Source organism: Podarcis raffonei, chromosome 3 (genome assembly GCF_027172205.1).
Source record: "Podarcis raffonei isolate rPodRaf1 chromosome 3, rPodRaf1.pri, whole genome shotgun sequence".
Classification (NCBI taxonomy): Eukaryota; Metazoa; Chordata; class Lepidosauria; order Squamata; family Lacertidae; genus Podarcis; species Podarcis raffonei.
This window is the reverse complement of record NC_070604.1, coordinates 84,685,006-84,701,740: the sequence shown is the minus strand read 5'-3', so window position 1 is coordinate 84,701,740 and position 16,735 is coordinate 84,685,006. Positions and strand designations below refer to the sequence as shown.

The following is a 16,735-nucleotide window of genomic DNA, read 5'->3' as shown; positions in this document are numbered from 1 at the left end:
TATATGTAAAGTGTAAAATCAGATTTAAGTCAGATTCCAAACAGCCATGCATAGAACCATGTATGCATACTGGGACCAACACAGGTGCCACAGCAGTCTCTTGAACCGCACCCCCAAAGGTAGCTCCTGATGGCCAGGGAACCTCTTCAACAGCATATGTTACTCTGTAGAGTTCCACAGACTGAGAGAGGGAGGGGAGAGAGAGTGAAGATTCTCACACACAAGGCTGTTTTTATCCCAACCTTAGTAATCTTCTAGACAGATTTTCCCAGGGAAAAGACTCACCCATATCATGAAATGCTTTCAGTGCCTCGCTGGTATCCAGCACTCTTAAGATGAACCACAGTAGTGGCTCAGACAACTGGCAAGTGGCAAGAGAACCCTGGTGGAAATGCAAAAAATCATATAGTTTTAAATAAACATGATTATACTATTTTGATTTTTTTTTTGACAGAAATTGCTTCCAAATGATCAGACTTTTATAGTTTATTTCTTCATACTAAAAGGGAACAATGCATGCCGTCCACTTTTTTCAAACCAAACATTAAGCAATAGATGATGGAACATTCAATTGTAATGCCTGATCAATATACTAATGAGATGAGAAAATTACGACCAATTAATTGACTAGCACTGCAGCAGCAGTGAAACTAAGAAATCTAATAATACCTGTATTGACCTTAAAAAAGCATGTAAAAAATCTACTAATGAAATAAAATTATTTAATAAAACCAAAAGCAAATCCAAAAACTAGTTAATACTTGCATGTTGAACCAGTATTTAGGGAGTTCTCCATTTTTAATCACAAAGATTAATAGAGATTCAAAAAATCACTATCAGCTGACAGATTAGCCAAGCTAATCGGTCATCCAAATATTTAGATAGTTTTACTTTTATTGATTACGCCACTTCTGGGGGAACCCAGTCAGATGTGCAGCAAATAAATATTATTTTTTTAAAGAAATCATATGGAAATTTAAAAACAATGTTAAAACAGAACCAAATACTACTAAAACTGGCATGAGCTAACGTAAGAAAAACCCAGCTGTAAACAGGCCATTAAAAGCAGAAGAATAGCTATCCATCAACCCATATCCCCAACAGATCAAATTACGTAATATGGACTCCAGTGCATCACAAGCAGATAAAAGGTGCTTGCAAAACGGCTTTAGATTATTCAGGTAGATCTAGTCCTGCCACATGTTGCACAGAAGGCAAAAAGCCTAAAATGGTCATAGACCAATCAATCTGTTTCAGGTTTTAGAGAAAAATCCTTTGCACTCTCAATATGATGCTCAGTCATGCACATGAGCAGTAGAGAGCCAGCGAGTCATCCAAAAACACTTTTTACAGTGCAGCACCACACTACTAATAAACTGCTATTAGTTGTGGGTCTTCTGCTTCCTCTGGGGCATTAAGATTAGATAGGGAAGTCCCTCCACAGAGCTTGAAATGGCTTCATGCAGCACAGTGTAAAATAATTACCGTATTTTCCCCTCTATTACACGCAGATTTTTTCTCCTAAAAAGTAAGGGGAAATGTCTGTGCGTGTTATTGAGCGAATGTGTGGTCCCTGGAGCTGACAAGCGCGAGTGAAGGCAAAAATCAGGCAAATATCAAATCGTCCGGAGAAGGGAGGAAAGGAGGAAGCTGCTGCTTTCCTGCATTCTGCCTCAGGGTCTTACTGCCCACCCGCTTCTGTTTCCTTACTGTGTTTGCTCAAACGGAACAAAGAGCAGAGAAAACCCCTCCCCTCCAGGCAAGCAGAGTGGAAAGCAGAGCGTCCTTCCTTCTAATTCCTCTCCGTGCGTCTGGGACTCGAAGGCAACATGCAGGTTGGGGGGGGGAGAGAGAGAGAGCTGGTTGGCTTGTGGGGGGGGGGACTTTTGCCTTCCTTTCCTCCCTCCGGTAAAACCCCTCTCCTGCATTCTTAGCCAGCTGCTTCTCTGCACACCCCTCTCCTTGTCGCTTCTATGTTTTTCCTTCCCTCCCTACTTAAAACGTGGTTCCAATCACGGATCCACATGGATCCTCAGGATCTTTGCATTGAGTCACCCCAAATTCACCATCAGATCACATAGCAATGATCTGATGCAAAAACAGGGCTGAAATGGTGCAAAAACATGGTTACAAAGCACGGATCCACATGGATCCTCAGGATCTTTGCATTGGGTCACCCCAAATTCACCATCAGATCACATAGCATGTCCATGGCTACAGCCTGCACCAAAAAAATCACGCACCCACTGTTGCCTGGGGCTGCAATGGTACAAAAACGTGGTTACAAAGCATGGATCCACATGGATCCTCAGGATCTTTGCATTGGGTCACCCCAAATTCACCATCAGATCACATAGCATGTCCATGGCTACAGCCTGCACCAAAAAAATCACGCACCCACTGTTGCCTGGGGCTGCAACATGGATCCACATGGATCCTCAGGATCTTTGCATTGGGCTACCCCAAACTCACCGTCAAATCACATGTCTGTGGCCGCAGCATGAAGCACAAAAATGATACATCCACTGTTTCATTCAGAATTTTTTTTCTTGTTTTCCTCCTCTAAAAACTATGTGCGTGTTATGGTCAGGTGCGTGTTATCGAGCGAAAAATACGGTAAGTCAACGAACATGTAGAAGAAAACCAAAAAATATATACTATCCAATTTCACCAAACTGCGGGAGGCAGTGGAAGAAAGAAGTGCCTGGAGTGGTCTGGTCCATGGGGTCACGAAGAGTCGGACACGACTAAACGACTAAACAACAACAACAACATCCCATTTCACCAGAGGTTGCTTAAAGGATTATCAGGGCTTCCCTATCTCTACTAGAACTACTACTCACACATCCAAGGATTGCATTCGCTCACTTTGTAGCCATTCGAAACTACATTCTGCAACATGTTCAAAGCTGTTCTGGTAGCAGCATCCTGAGTCCACACAAAAGTTATGAAGAAGACACATTTGTCTCCATCTAAATCGGCCTCAATCTGGTGCTCTTCAGGACATGGAAGGAGAATTATTAGTTGGCAACACAGCTGGTCTTGACACAGCCTGCTGCACAAGAACACACACTGTATGCCGCAGGAGGGAAGAGCTCCACAAGCAGCACGCTCAGGAGCCTGGATTCAGTTGTCAACAACCTTGCATAGGAAATGCAAAAGAAACTCAGGCCATCTAACCCAGTATTGTCTACAAGGACTGGAAGCAGGTGTTGGGGATTGAACCTGGAACTTTTGACAGAGCAGGTGCAATGACACTCTTAAGTTGAATATGCTATTGTACAGTTGTATATACAGAGTTTCCAAATGCCTTAGGCAGGGACAGGATCAGGCCCATTCAACGCAATTACAAAGTAATATTTGAAACACTTACTTGTCTCCCCATATACCCACAGGCCATGTAGGTAAGAATTGGCTGAAGCATCACCTGCACCGTAGTGGCTTTTTTACTGAGTGTTGTTAGTATGGTAAACAATCCATCTCCAACCGAAATGGCATCCAATCCTCCGTGAAAATTTTCGTGTTTTGTAAGATGTAAACCACTTGCACCTAGGAGCAATTAAATGTATTCCTATCAGCTTGAGGGACTAAAACAACCCTTGCTAAACATTGAAGATAAGCTTTGCCCCCACGTAATCTTGGGTGCCCTTTAAACTACTGCAAATAGTATATATACTGTAAAATCTATTGCCCAAGAAGTGCATATCATATAAATCACCCTCTGACAGCATAATATTAACAAATCATGTAATTCTGTTGAGACTTTGAGTGTATTTGACAGCAAGAAAAGGGTTATTTGGCCTTATCTAGAGATATATTTGGGGTTTACACCCCCCCCCCAAATTAGAAGACTAATTTTAATTCAGAAAAATTAAGCTACTGACAGAAGGATGATGCACTGAGAAATTGATGAGGTGAGTTTAACACTGGGATTTAAGGGCCCAAGTACTCACGTGAGTGCTCATGTACCAGATACTGATTTAGGATACAATAATTTTAATATAGGCCACTCCGTGCTGTATTAAAATATTGCAAATTAAATCAAAACAAATCAAATTAAAGCCTTTAAATTAAAAGCCCAGAGCCACTAGGCTCTACAAATACAAGCAGGATCTTGCCCTATAATATGCTAGCATGGGAAACTGTCTAAGAACTGAGTGTAGACAACTGCTTTAAGCTTTTTAGCAAACAAGGTGGATATAAAAATAAGTACATTCACTATTAAAATACCTACCAATTATCATTGCCATAGCACTGCTGTTACACTGGCCCAGAGCAGAAAGAATCTGGCTCATAATCTGCTGGTTAGCTAAGACTAGATCAGCCACATATGCTGTTGAGCCTTGAGTACTGCCACTGTTTCCATTGCTATCTTTTCCACCTGAAACCTTTTCTTCATCGGAAACGCTGTCCGTAGTGCTGCTGGCCATTTGAGCCCGAGCGCTATATTCTCTGTTGCTTGAAAGTGGCAGCTGCACTAGGATGTTGACCAGCTTGAGCAAATCGAACATGAGCTGATCCCTCGTCATCTCTCCACAGACTGCTTTGGCATCCCCTGGCCGGATGATATTAGCAAAAAGCCCTCCAAAACATGCTCTAGCACCCACTGAACTGTCGGACCCACTGCGAGACATAACTTTGTCAGCACACGTAATGTAATGGTGCACAAGAAATGTGATGGATTCAATAACAGCAGAAATGGTGCTCACTGAGACAACTTCAAAATTCTGCTCAAGGGTAAATTCCAGAAGCTTCACTTGTGCATCCAGAGGCCCCTGGCCAGCCTGGAAAGCACCCCTAGAAGGGAAGGAAATTCAAATTAGGATTATTTTCGCTCATGAAAACCAACAATTTACACACATTGAAATTGTGCATGTAACAAATGGTTGCCCGTTCTTCCTGTTTGCTTTTCCAATTCCTATGGTTGTATTTTTTTATTACTTCAGAATCTTTCTAGAGATTAGAAGGTAGGGTATACATTTTTACACAGATAAAAATAGTAAGTGCAACTCCTGATCAGAAGAAGAAGAAGAAAAGAGTTTGGATTTGATATCCCGCTTTATCACTACCCAAAGGAGTCTCAAAGTGGCTCACATTCTCCTTTCCCTTCCTCCCCCACAACAAACACTCTGTGAGGTGAGTGGGGCTGAGAGACTTCAGAGAAGTGTGACTGGCCCAAGGTCACCCAGCAGCTGCATGTGGAGGAGGAACTGATCACATGCAGTTCATGCTGCTCTCTCCTTCTAGGGTCAGTAACAGTGGTTGAGAGTGTTGGATTAGGTACTGAGAGACCAGGGTCCAAATCCTAACTAGCCATGAAGCTTTCTGGGTAATCTTGAAGCCGTGTCACCATCTTTCAACCTAACCTACCTCAAAAGGTTGACCTCATTGGAGGCAAGGTGTGATATTATTGTAATAATAAGTAAAAAGAAAGAGCATAGTCCCTTCCACCTCTACAATTCTGTGAAATGCTGAAAATCTGACAGTAAAAAATTATCTTGTTTCTTTTTATAAATTTAGATTTCAACTAGAGATGCAAAGGCTTGGAAAAAAACCTGGGGGAAATGTGTGTTTTTTTTTGGGGGGGGAACCTGGAAAAATTGGGACAACAGAGTGGGGGTGGGGAATCCAATCCACCCCAGACCTTCACACCTTTAATTTTAACCCAACTTTGAACCTTAAATAAAAGTATTTATAATAATCAAAAGTTTACCTCTCCGTTGAAAGAATATGTATTAATTTTAATAAAAATTCACTGAACATCTGAGGGCATGTTGAAGAAAGGTGCACTTGTAAACGAGTAAGAAATTCTTGCATAGCTTGAGTAGCTGTTGGACCAACCTAGGGGGAAGGAAAGATTTAAAAAGGTATTTTGATTATGTTCTGAAGAATGGCATTTTCTGAAACAGTTCCCAAGCCCTTGTCATTATAGATGGCTGCATAAAGAGTCTTACAAGCTCAATCAGAAACAAGGCTGGTGACAATGCTATCCCACACTTTCAGTGGAACATGCACTCTACGCTCCACATGACTAAAATCATGTGGTGAGATAGTGGAGCACATGAGAAATCCCTTCCCACTGTGTCTTCGAGGAAAGGCCTGAAAGGGGGGGGGGAGGGAGCCTGCCAAATGTCCATAGGCAGTCCTTGAGAGCTGGACCCCTGCACATGCTAACTCCTTCTTAAGAGTCACATGTACATGGTGGAAGGCAGTAAATAGTTTTATACTATTGACAAAGCTGGTACACAGTCATTATGATTAAGAAACAGACAAGTAGAGAATGCTGACAGGAAGCAATCAGTCTTCAATCATTCAGTGTTATTTCACACACAAGCTGTTCACCATCCTTAGGTGAGCTGAATGCCACCAATATTTGTTTACAGCCAGTAAAAATATTACCTGTGGACTATGTTGATTTGTTCCATGAGGGTTGGTTCCCGAAAGAAACTTCACTAAAACATGAATGAGGTTGGAATCTGACACCAACAGTTGGGCAGTACTTTCCTGAGATGTAATGGCACTGCTGGGACCAGCTGTAAGACAAAGTTTTTAAAAAGTAAAATTCCCAAATAGCTACACTGTTTCATCCAGTACAGAAAAGGCCACGCTCTGTATCATCTTATGGCATCAGACAAAGGTTTAGTTAAGGTTTCTGTGGAAATGTTTACTCAAAAACTGTTGAGAGTTTGTTGTAGTTCCAGCTCATGTTACTGAACCTGTGAGTGTTTCAACCTTTCCTGTTTCATCCCTTATTTTGAGCTTTTGCATAATAAATGTTCATCTCGTTTCTCTTTCATACTCTATTTTTGTAAGGAAAAATGCTGTTGGGCTGCAGTTTGCATGGCCGCCGATACGAGCTGCAGGGTGACTACAGAACTGCAGGCAGATGCCTCAGGCAGCCAAGTGGGGAAGTGGGAGGAAGAAGGAGGTAACCAGAGGCAGGCAGGTGGGTAAATCAGCACAGTGTAGCTTTGCAAACCTTCCTGGTCTCCCTCTGTTGTTGGTTGGTTTGGGAGACAGGGTGCAAGGGAGTAGGCCAACGGAGGAAGAGGCCAAGACACACTTTCCCATGCCCTTCCAGTCTCCCCTTTGTCTGCCTCTTACTTAAAGAAGGAAAAGTGCGTTTAAAAATGCACACTTTCTTCTGGCCATGGCACAAAAGCAGTGAAGGGCAGAAATACTTCCACATCTTCATTCCCCTCCTCTTCACCAGTGGCAGCAGTGACAGGGGGATCTTGGGATCAGGGGTGGGCTGCGAGAGGAGGGGGGGATGAAGATTGGCAATGGGGTGGCGGCTTTGGTTGGTAAGCTGCAATGGAAGAATTGGGGTGGTTTAAAGGAAGCAGTGAGGGGTGGGAGGTGAAGGGAGCTCGGGGGGGGGGGGCGCTGGCCATGGTACAAAGGTAGGCAGCGTTGACAAGGGGTGAGTGGGTTGGCAACCAAAGCAAACAGGAACAGTAGCCCATAGTTAATAAATTTCCAATTAACCTAAATAAATTCGCACTTCCCTAATTTTGAGCCCAAGGTGCTATCTGGCAGTTTCTAAGTGCCAAGTGATACTATGGATTGATTTTTCTACTTTAAGAAGAATGCTAAGGCTGTGTACTTTTGGCTGTACTGGTGAAGGCAGTGGCTCTCACACATGCAGTCAAGGTCTCTTGTCAAGAAGCTATTGGACCCATATCACGCCCCTGTTCACTCTTGGGCACAGATTCTGCCTGCAAGACAACCTCTACAACTTTCAGAGCCAGAAAGGTCCATCAGCAAAGGAGATGAAGCTGCAGCTCTGTTGCCACATATAGCCAAGCTGGTCCCAGGAGGAACAACAAATGCAATTAAGGAGGAAACTAGAAATTCCATTACGGAACTTGAAGTGGCCATTTTCAGGCTTGCAATTTGGTATGAGCTTCTGAGGCTGATATCTGCTACACAGAGAAAATGAGCTAAATGAGTAACTCGGTGAAGATCTCTGCGCAAATACACCTCTCCATCCACTTAAACAGCATGTTACGATCCCTGTATCTTCTTTGCACAAGGAAAAAAACCACAAAGTTTTTCACAATATAAAACATGGTTCCTTAAGTATTTAAATATTTAACTCAAACACCCCATGATACCCCACATGAAGGCTTTTATTTTACATTTGCTATTACTTATACTGCTGCATAAGGGACTGATAATGCTAGATAAGAGCCTCCTTGTTAAGTTTTTAGTGACTTAGAACAGATGTGCTGGCATGTCTATCACTTACATTCAAACTAAATCAAACCAATTTAAAGATTTAGTATTTATATAAAAAAATCAAAATTATATTTTAACATAGGCTTTAGAAGTGCAACATTCCAGAGGAACTTACAGTTGAATTGCATGTTCGTCATGAGGGTTAGACTATGGAGTACAAGGCACCATGTTCTCAGTAAGGTATTAGGATACCATGCCAGGACAGTCAGGAAGCTAGTTACTGATGCTGTAATAAATACACAGTTCAAAACACAACATATCACAACAGATAGTTGAAGGGTTTTTTTTAATTACTGGAAACTTCAGTTATGGGGGGGGGGGAGAATGAAAATATCACTTTTTAGAAAGGCAAAAGCTGGCAAATATGTGGATCTCTCAAGCTGGAGAATGCACTGAACAACCAATTTGAGTAATAAGCACATGGGTAGGAGATTAAACTGATGTGAGCAAGGCCAGATAAGAAATTTCACAGGTTTACCAGCACCCAAGAACAAAAATTAACTGCAGAACTCATCCACAGCAGAGAGCTGCCTAGCCTCAACTTTGCCATTTCTTTGCAGAATAAATTAAGGCGATGATTATGTTGCCATGATTTTTTTGGCACCTTGCCTGGAAGACAAGAGGGGCCCAAGTGGTGGGAAGCTGCTGCAAACCTTCACAAGTACAGCACTACACCAATAGTGTAAAAATGCTGTCTTACACTATGAAGAAATACACACACACTGATGCTGCTTACCTTGATTTAAGGGAATGACAGGTGTCCGGTTGGCATTATACAAGAAAACATCAGTGCAGTTGTCTTTAGTCCCAGTGGACCCTGAATTCAGGCTTAATGTGAGCCATAACTGTAGAAGGGATTCGAGCTAGAGGATAATGGATAATCAGTTGTCATTTTCCAAACATATTTAGGAAAAGGTTATGGAACTTGGAAGTCAGGGATGTGCAATAAATGGGTAAGTCAAGAAGTCCAACATTAATTTGTCAGCTTCCAGAGTAGACATCATGTTCTCTTGTAACACACTACTACTATTAGTGTAACGCACTACGACTACTATTGTAGGATGTATTTACTGCATTCCATGGGGTCACGAAGTGTTGGACACGACTAAATGACTAAACAACAACAACATGTCATTTTGATCTTAAGTAAGCCAACAAGCATATGGTTGGCAAAAGGCAAAGAAAGAAGAGTCGTCTCACGGATGTAACAGTAACTATAACAACCAGTTCAGTTTCTGGAAACTTAGTATTGTTTTTTAAATAATAAAAAATCCAGCATTAGCAAGTTTCACTCTTCCAATGTTGTAAGCAAACGATTACAAACACCAGTTGAACAAGCTGCATTGCCCTATTAAGCTAAAGAGCCTATCTGAAATTGCCTCAGCATCTGCAGACACAGCACACGTATTTTAGAAACACAAATTGCTTTTATAGTTTGCCATTGCAGGCATAAGCACACTGTCCAAAATGATAAAGCTTAGTTTCTCTAAGGTTTTTCAAATATTGTGTCCTCAAAGTGCAACAGTTATTGTTCAAAAATTATTTTTATATGCCTGTAATAATTAGCAGCACAGCACAACAGTGGAAATTAAGCTCTGGATCAATTCTTCGCCCAACAGGAAACCTGCTAGCTCTGCATTATATTGCTTGCTCTAAGATGGAACAGTACAGCTATAAAAAGGTGTACCAAAGAGCAAGACCACCTAGCTATAAAGAACTGGAAATACACCTGAGGCAATTTTTGTGTGTGTAAGTTAAACCAACATGTGATCAGACGTACCGCCCTAACACCAGCAGAGAAGAATTTGGCTTACTAAAGGTATTGCACCCATTAATGCATGTATATCATTCTCACAGGCCAACACAGAAAAACACTCTACAAACAATTACATACCTGAACATGATGGACTTGTAGCATAGAGAACAGTTTGTTGAAGCATGCACTTAACATTGGTATGGAGGACAGCTGGATAATAAACTGGTTGTTCTGATTTGATGCATGCAGCCCCTGTAACAATGAATCATCTGTTCCACTCGGAGACTGAGTTACTGAAAGAAAAAACACACACCAAGGTAAGTTATTTTTAAATGAAAAAGAGAAACTGCATCTTTATCTTTGTCACCAAACACATTAATTTACTATTTCACAATATACAGAACAATTCCCCAGAATACAAACTGAATACAGTAAGTAAGATCTTTAAAAGGACAGCACATGAAGATACTTTGGGTTACACAACAGCTGTGCAAAGAGAAGGCTACTTGCACAATAGGGCTTTCCCACCCTGGCCTCACTACCACAGCCCCCTGACCCACTACTAAGGGTCAGATGATTCTCAGAAATGGCCTGGCGTGTGGCACATTGGCTGCAATGGAAGGCAGAATCAAAGAAAATCAAGCAGAAGCAGCTTTCACAAGTACAGTTCATGCAAATAGCTATTTTAGTCTTTGCCCTCTTTAAGTGTGAGGGTGTGTATGCAACTCCTTATTTCCATATGATTAAAAAAACCTCAACAAATTAATCAGATAATTAATCCCACTCACTTCTGAAAAATCACAGATAGTTAAAGGGCACAGGCCTGGTTATAGAGGAGTTTTCTCCCCTGGTGCCTAAAGATATGTTGTGCATGCGTCCTCAGCTAGTAAGGGTAGTTAAAGTGCTTTGCATTCTAGCTAGCTACCAGATAACTGAGCTTTTAGCATGTTGGTTAGCGAGAAAAGATTACCGCAACGTTCAGAGATGTTTATTTTTAACTGTGCAAATTTACATGTAGGAGATGTGTTGGTTAATGCCTGCAGAATGGAATCAGCTTCCAGAGTAGACATCATTTTCAGCATCAGTTCTGCTTGTTGTTCAAGTCCAACCTCTAAGCGTGCATCTAAAGCTTTGGAAAGCAGCATAATGTCAGCATTTAAATTACAAATTTATGACCTATTACACATTTAAACAGTAAACATTTTATCAAATGTTAACAGATCATCATAAAATGCTTAGGCCTATGGTACTGACTGTTTCCGTTGCTAGATATGGAGCTTGGTGTATAAACTATGGTGTATGAAAAAAGTAGGACACATAATGCAGATAATAAAGCAGATTTTAAGTAAATCCAGAGACTTAGGTCAACAAAGTCAGGTGTCTGCCCTCAAACTACAACTGTTATTTTCGGGAGCAAGATTCAGTTCAATAATTTTTGGAACAGATACCAACTGAATGGGGCTTTTTACTGAGCACAACCTGGTTTTTACACTGTAGCCACAATACAGAGAACCACATGTCTAGCTCCATTTGTCCAGCAGGGCACTGGACTTTCCCGAACCACCCCCTTTCCTCAATAATCCACAAGGCTTCTGGAAACTGGGGGACCTTACAGTTTTCACTATGTCACAGATGTGCCAAATATAGCTCTTTGGAAAGGAGCTACAATATAATAATCAGAACATGCATTTGTAAACCTTTAATTATATCTCAACTGTCTGGCATAGAACATTGCATAATTCAAATATCTAAATAATCATAATGTCACATTAGCAAAAGCAACAACAGCTCCCCCAACAAGCCAAAATGAACAGTACACAAGGTAAGACTATAGCTATTGCTTACCTTGAGAGACTGATACGCTCACAGTTTGTGACCCATTCTTCTCTGTGGTAACTGGTGGTTTTGCCACAGAGATTCCAACACCTCCAATGTAAGGGTTGTAGTTATATGTACCGTAGTCAGCACCCCAGTAATCATACCACGTGCTGCTTATAGGCTTTATAAAATAAAATGAGATACAAATTTATTATTCAGATTATTTCTGTTAAAAAAAACTACTTTTTTCTACTGCTACATTTTGAAGTAGGATTATAAATGGTATTTTAGAAGTTATAATAAATTGGAATAGCAACATGTTTTGCTAGGCATTGCAGAGAAGCAAATGACAGTAGTATCCTCTAAAGTGTTTTCAAATTAAGCCACAGTACAGAAGCAGAAGCAGAAGCAGAAGCAGAAGCAGAAGAAGAAGAAGAAGAAGAAGAAGAAAGCATCCAAATACATCATGATGAGAGACTATGTTTCCAAATGCTGATGAATTTTTATTAATAGCCCAATGCATTTGAGCATTGGAGGAGGTATTTTCCAGGTATCTATGAAAGTAGACGAAACTCTGAAAGACAGCCTTTTGGTGGAAACACCATGGGCATTTATTCAAAATTCACCAGCATCTTGAGACTTTCTCTTTCTCTGGCAGTTCATTCTGTATCACACATACAAGACTAAGGAGATAACTTTGGAAAAAGTTGCACTGTGTTAAAGATATAAGCTTTTTTGAAAACTCATGCATGCCATACCTTGAAGACTTTCGCTGCAAGGGGATCTTTCTCTAAGTCAATATCTAAAGGATCAATATCGACTTCCATCAGGTCTTGTAGTAATTCAAGATCAATGTCTTTATCTTTTTCCAAAGATGACAGAGGTGGAGTACCTTTAGGTGATTCAAAGAGCTTAATACCACCATCCTCTGTAAAGGTTCATAACAGACAAGACTGGCAAAAGGCTGTGTAACTTAAGGGTCAACCAGTCTACCTAGCCCAAAACTCACATGTATGATTTCTAGAAGGTTTAACAGGCTCTGGTTTTCTACCCATCCTCTATCACTATAGCTAGTGACCCCACATCCTTTGTTTCATCAAGGGGCATAAACTCTGAACTTGTTATTTACTCTAGAGATCTGGTGTACCACGGCACCTGTCATGGGTAGTAGGATCAAGTTATCAAATATTTAAGACTGTATTAAAGAACCAGACAGTGTTTGAAACTCCCACTGTTCTAGGCGCATTTTGCCACAGGGAATTTCATTAGTGCGAGCACTTTCTGAGCTCTGGGTGCAGTACTGTGCCTAAGATTTCAGTTTACAACAGCAGAGTAGAAGGAAAGGAAGACCTTTTTCTGCCTCCCCACTTCCAGCTACTTTCTGAAGACTGGAGAAGAGACCCTGTTAAGAATATTAGGGGAGTGGGCAGGGGAAGGACTAGACCATGTGAAAAATGAACATAATATTTTAGCTGCAGTTCATTCATTTTTAGCTTTGTATTCTCGTTATAAAAAAGCACGCCTAGACATTCTGTTGCTGTACCCATAACCTAGGTTTAAGGTTACAGATAGGTAGCTGTGTTGGTCTGCCATAGTCAAAACAAAAAATTTTTTTTCTTTCCAGTAGCACCTTAAAGACCAAGTTAGTTCTTGGTATGAGCTTTCGTGTGCATGCACACTTCTTCAGCATGCACACGAAAGCTCATACCAAGAACTAACTTAGTTGGTCTTTAAGGTGCTACTGGAAAGAAAATTTTTTTTTTGTTTTGACTAGGTTTAAGGTGCCATTTAGCTCCTAGCTTTCAATGTCCTCTTGGGACACTGGCATGCCTTCCTGAACAATATGAGAAGGGACACAGGAGGCTGATGGGGGAAAGGGAGAATTGCCCTGGCTGATTTTGGGTGAGTCTACCACCCCTCTGTACCTATTCCCATAAAGTCTAGAAGAGTCACCTGACACTCTGGAGAGGCTTTCTGGGGATGCATGTGAGTCAGAAAACTTTACTTCCAGGAACCTCCTTAAGTTTATTTATAAGATCTAAGCCAATGCTTTTCATCTTTACTTCAATCACTGCAAACACGGTTTTAACTAAAAAACACACAAACACTATTATTGACAGAACCAGTTTAGTTATTTGTTACCCTTTCTAAAATTCTGATTTTTTAAACTGCTTCTGAAATGGTGGTAAGATGGCAAAACTGAAGCAACAGCTTGGAAAAGGCTCATTACCCCTCTGCAAAGTATATATTTACCTGTGATGTCATGTGTCAAAGGCTCATCAATAGTTTCTACTAACTGAACTGCAGACTGCTGAAGAGCATCATCTGAGTCTGCAGCTGAAGCCCCTGCCTCTTCTCCCATTGCAGCTTCCTCCATGGCTTCAGCAGCTATAGGAGCCAACAATTCTCCTGAATATGTCAGAACACAATTAATTTACTGAAGTGGTCAAAGAAAAACAAACTGATGCATATTGCCTGAATACTAGCATTACTCAATTCCATGTTCTGAACTAAGAAGGTTATCATTTCAACATAGATCACACAGCACAATAGCACTCAAAACTGATCATACTAGTTGCATTTGCTTTTATGCCCAATCTAACCTATCCAGAAAACTTGCAAGAAAACGTACATACCTCAATAATTCTGTCTACGCAAGACAACCCCAACAAGATCAGACCACATGGTCAGGCAGAAATCTTATTTCTCAATGTTGATGTGGAGGGTGGAAGGCCTAGAATATCTCACAGCTAGAGGCACAGATCACCCTTCTCCAAACCATCTTTGGGCCTCAGCATTGTCTGACACCATCTGCCCCCCTCCCACTGTTTTCTACAGCAGACAGGCTAGTTGCCATTTACTGAGGAAGCTGGATGCTACCACATGAGGGTCCTGCCAAACTGCTGGAAGTCAACTAGTCAATAAAGTTGTGGCTCATATTCACCCCATGTTAGTATTTTGGCTATTACATCTTCCATGCTCCCCACTGTATGCAATCATTCTGCTTGATAAGTATCTGGAGTTTCAACAAACCTGCTAGGATGTCTTGCAGCATACACGTCAGAGAATACTGAGCCCATGCTCCTCCCCAAGAGATATCACCTCTGTTAAAGTCTGTCCCAACCAGAAGCAACAGTAGCCTTTCCAGCTGAGCTTCGTTCACAATTTCACACAAATGAATTGTAGGTCTTGTAGCATTGGCAATTCTAGCAAGAACCTGGAATGGAATTTCAGAAATGAAAGGTTGCATGCATAATTCTACCCGCAAATGTTTGCTTACAACCATTTATTTATTATGTCAACTTTATAACCCACTTTTCCTCTCTGAAGGGAGCCAAGGGCAGCTATGGGATATAACATTTCTACAAAAGTAAGACTTGAATTACTATAATGGATGGAGCCTCAGGTATATGGCCTAGGGACTCTCTCACAGGAGCTATGTGGAAATCTATGCAACAGCTTCAAGACAGGTAAAGAGTCAATATCAGGAATGGCTTACCTGGTTATGTTTGTCATAAAAATAAACATTGCTATTAGTCTTGTATCTTGGAAAATGTATGATTTAAGAAATACACAAGCATTGCATAAACTAGAAAATATGGTCATATATATTTATAGTGGAAGATGCATTCAGCAGAGTAAGCTGTACAGGATAAATGCATAACACTTCTGGCATGACATCTCATGCAGCTCTGAAGATGCCCTCCTTCCCTCCTAGTTGGAGCTAGTCTCTGTCCTAAGGGAGCCCTCCTTTCTATTTCTGCATATCCATTATTTTCCATTTTATCTTGGAAAGTTGCAACATTAAGATTCTTGAAGAAAATGAAGAAAATATTATTCATCTATAACATATTCAGCATTAATATATTGGGTTGCCTAAGCAGGGCATTCAATTTTTGCTCCCCCTCCTCCGCAACCTACAGCAGCCTCCTGCACCATGTGTCCTTTTATCCCAAAGGGTCCTCCAACTCTCGGGAGCAGTTTTTAGGAGAAGATGGGTCTTAAGTGGCTATGGATGGATTGGCAAATGACTGAGCTCAGTGGGTAGAGCACAAAACTCTTAATCTCACAGTCGTGGGTTCAAGATTCCTTCACTGCAGAGGATTGCCCTGGTTGACCCTGGTGGTCCCTTCCAACTCTACAATTCTATGATTCTATGACTTGCATGAATGAAAGCCTTTCCACTAAGGCAAAGCCACAATCTGATATAACCCATTGTTTTTCCTTTCAGCATGAGTGCAGAGAGAAAAATGAAATGTTTGTTTTTACATGGACATATCAGGAAAAGGAGCAATGACACACACTTAGTTGAAGATTCACCATGTTAGACTCAAGGGTGAAAAATACTTGTGTCTCCTAGATATCTTCCTTGTGTCATATAAAACATGCACATGCAATGGGCAATACCTAATTATGCCCACCCACAAGGGAAACAGATTTTCATGACAAAAGAAGACTCCCCCTCCCTCCCTCCCTCCCTTGGATGACTAAATGCTATCAAGTAGGAAATAGCTCCTATTATTATTATTATTCCGGCCTATACCCAGAGGTCTCAGGGCAGTTCAGTTAGTTCCCTGCCTTTGTCCAGAGCAGATAGGAACATAGGAAGCTGCCTTACATGGCTCTGGGCTGCTCTGATTTGCAGTAGGATTGTTCAGGTAGTACAAAGGAGGATTATTCATGAGTTACTCTTTCTGTTAAAGGTAAGGAAGCAGTTGTTGTGGCCTGGTTTCTTTTGTTCTATATGTTGCCTGTCTAATGCCAACAAGAGATGCTTTCCTGGCTTTGACATGAAGTGAACTGAAGCCTGAGGGAGTGGGGAAACACCAACTCCCTTCCAAGGAGAAATTCCCTTCAGGCGAGACCAACAGTCCCTTCCTCTGCAGTCTCCCATGTACCCTAAACTCTTTTCTGAAGGGT

The 16,735-nt window shown here is 41.2% G+C and overlaps 1 protein-coding gene across 2 annotated transcripts in view; it reads right to left on the bottom strand.

The window, feature by feature from the left end:
• BIRC6 (baculoviral IAP repeat containing 6) overlaps window positions 1–16,735 on the bottom strand; it is a 139,469-nt gene that overhangs the window by 66,750 nt on the left and 55,984 nt on the right. For both annotated transcript variants that reach the window (XM_053382826.1, XM_053382827.1), the window contains exons 36-48: window positions 14,849–15,032; window positions 14,069–14,224; window positions 12,574–12,707; window positions 11,843–11,996; window positions 11,010–11,126; window positions 10,136–10,290; window positions 8,978–9,104; window positions 8,357–8,467; window positions 6,400–6,533; window positions 5,714–5,841; window positions 4,235–4,797; window positions 3,374–3,549; window positions 286–382 (exon numbers count right to left, since the gene is read on the bottom strand). In XM_053382826.1, coding sequence (XP_053238801.1) covers window positions 286–382; window positions 3,374–3,549; window positions 4,235–4,797; window positions 5,714–5,841; window positions 6,400–6,533; window positions 8,357–8,467; window positions 8,978–9,104; window positions 10,136–10,290; window positions 11,010–11,126; window positions 11,843–11,996; window positions 12,574–12,707; window positions 14,069–14,224; window positions 14,849–15,032 — 2,236 coding nt within the window. The remainder of the gene's footprint in view (window positions 1–285; window positions 383–3,373; window positions 3,550–4,234; window positions 4,798–5,713; window positions 5,842–6,399; window positions 6,534–8,356; window positions 8,468–8,977; window positions 9,105–10,135; window positions 10,291–11,009; window positions 11,127–11,842; window positions 11,997–12,573; window positions 12,708–14,068; window positions 14,225–14,848; window positions 15,033–16,735) is intronic.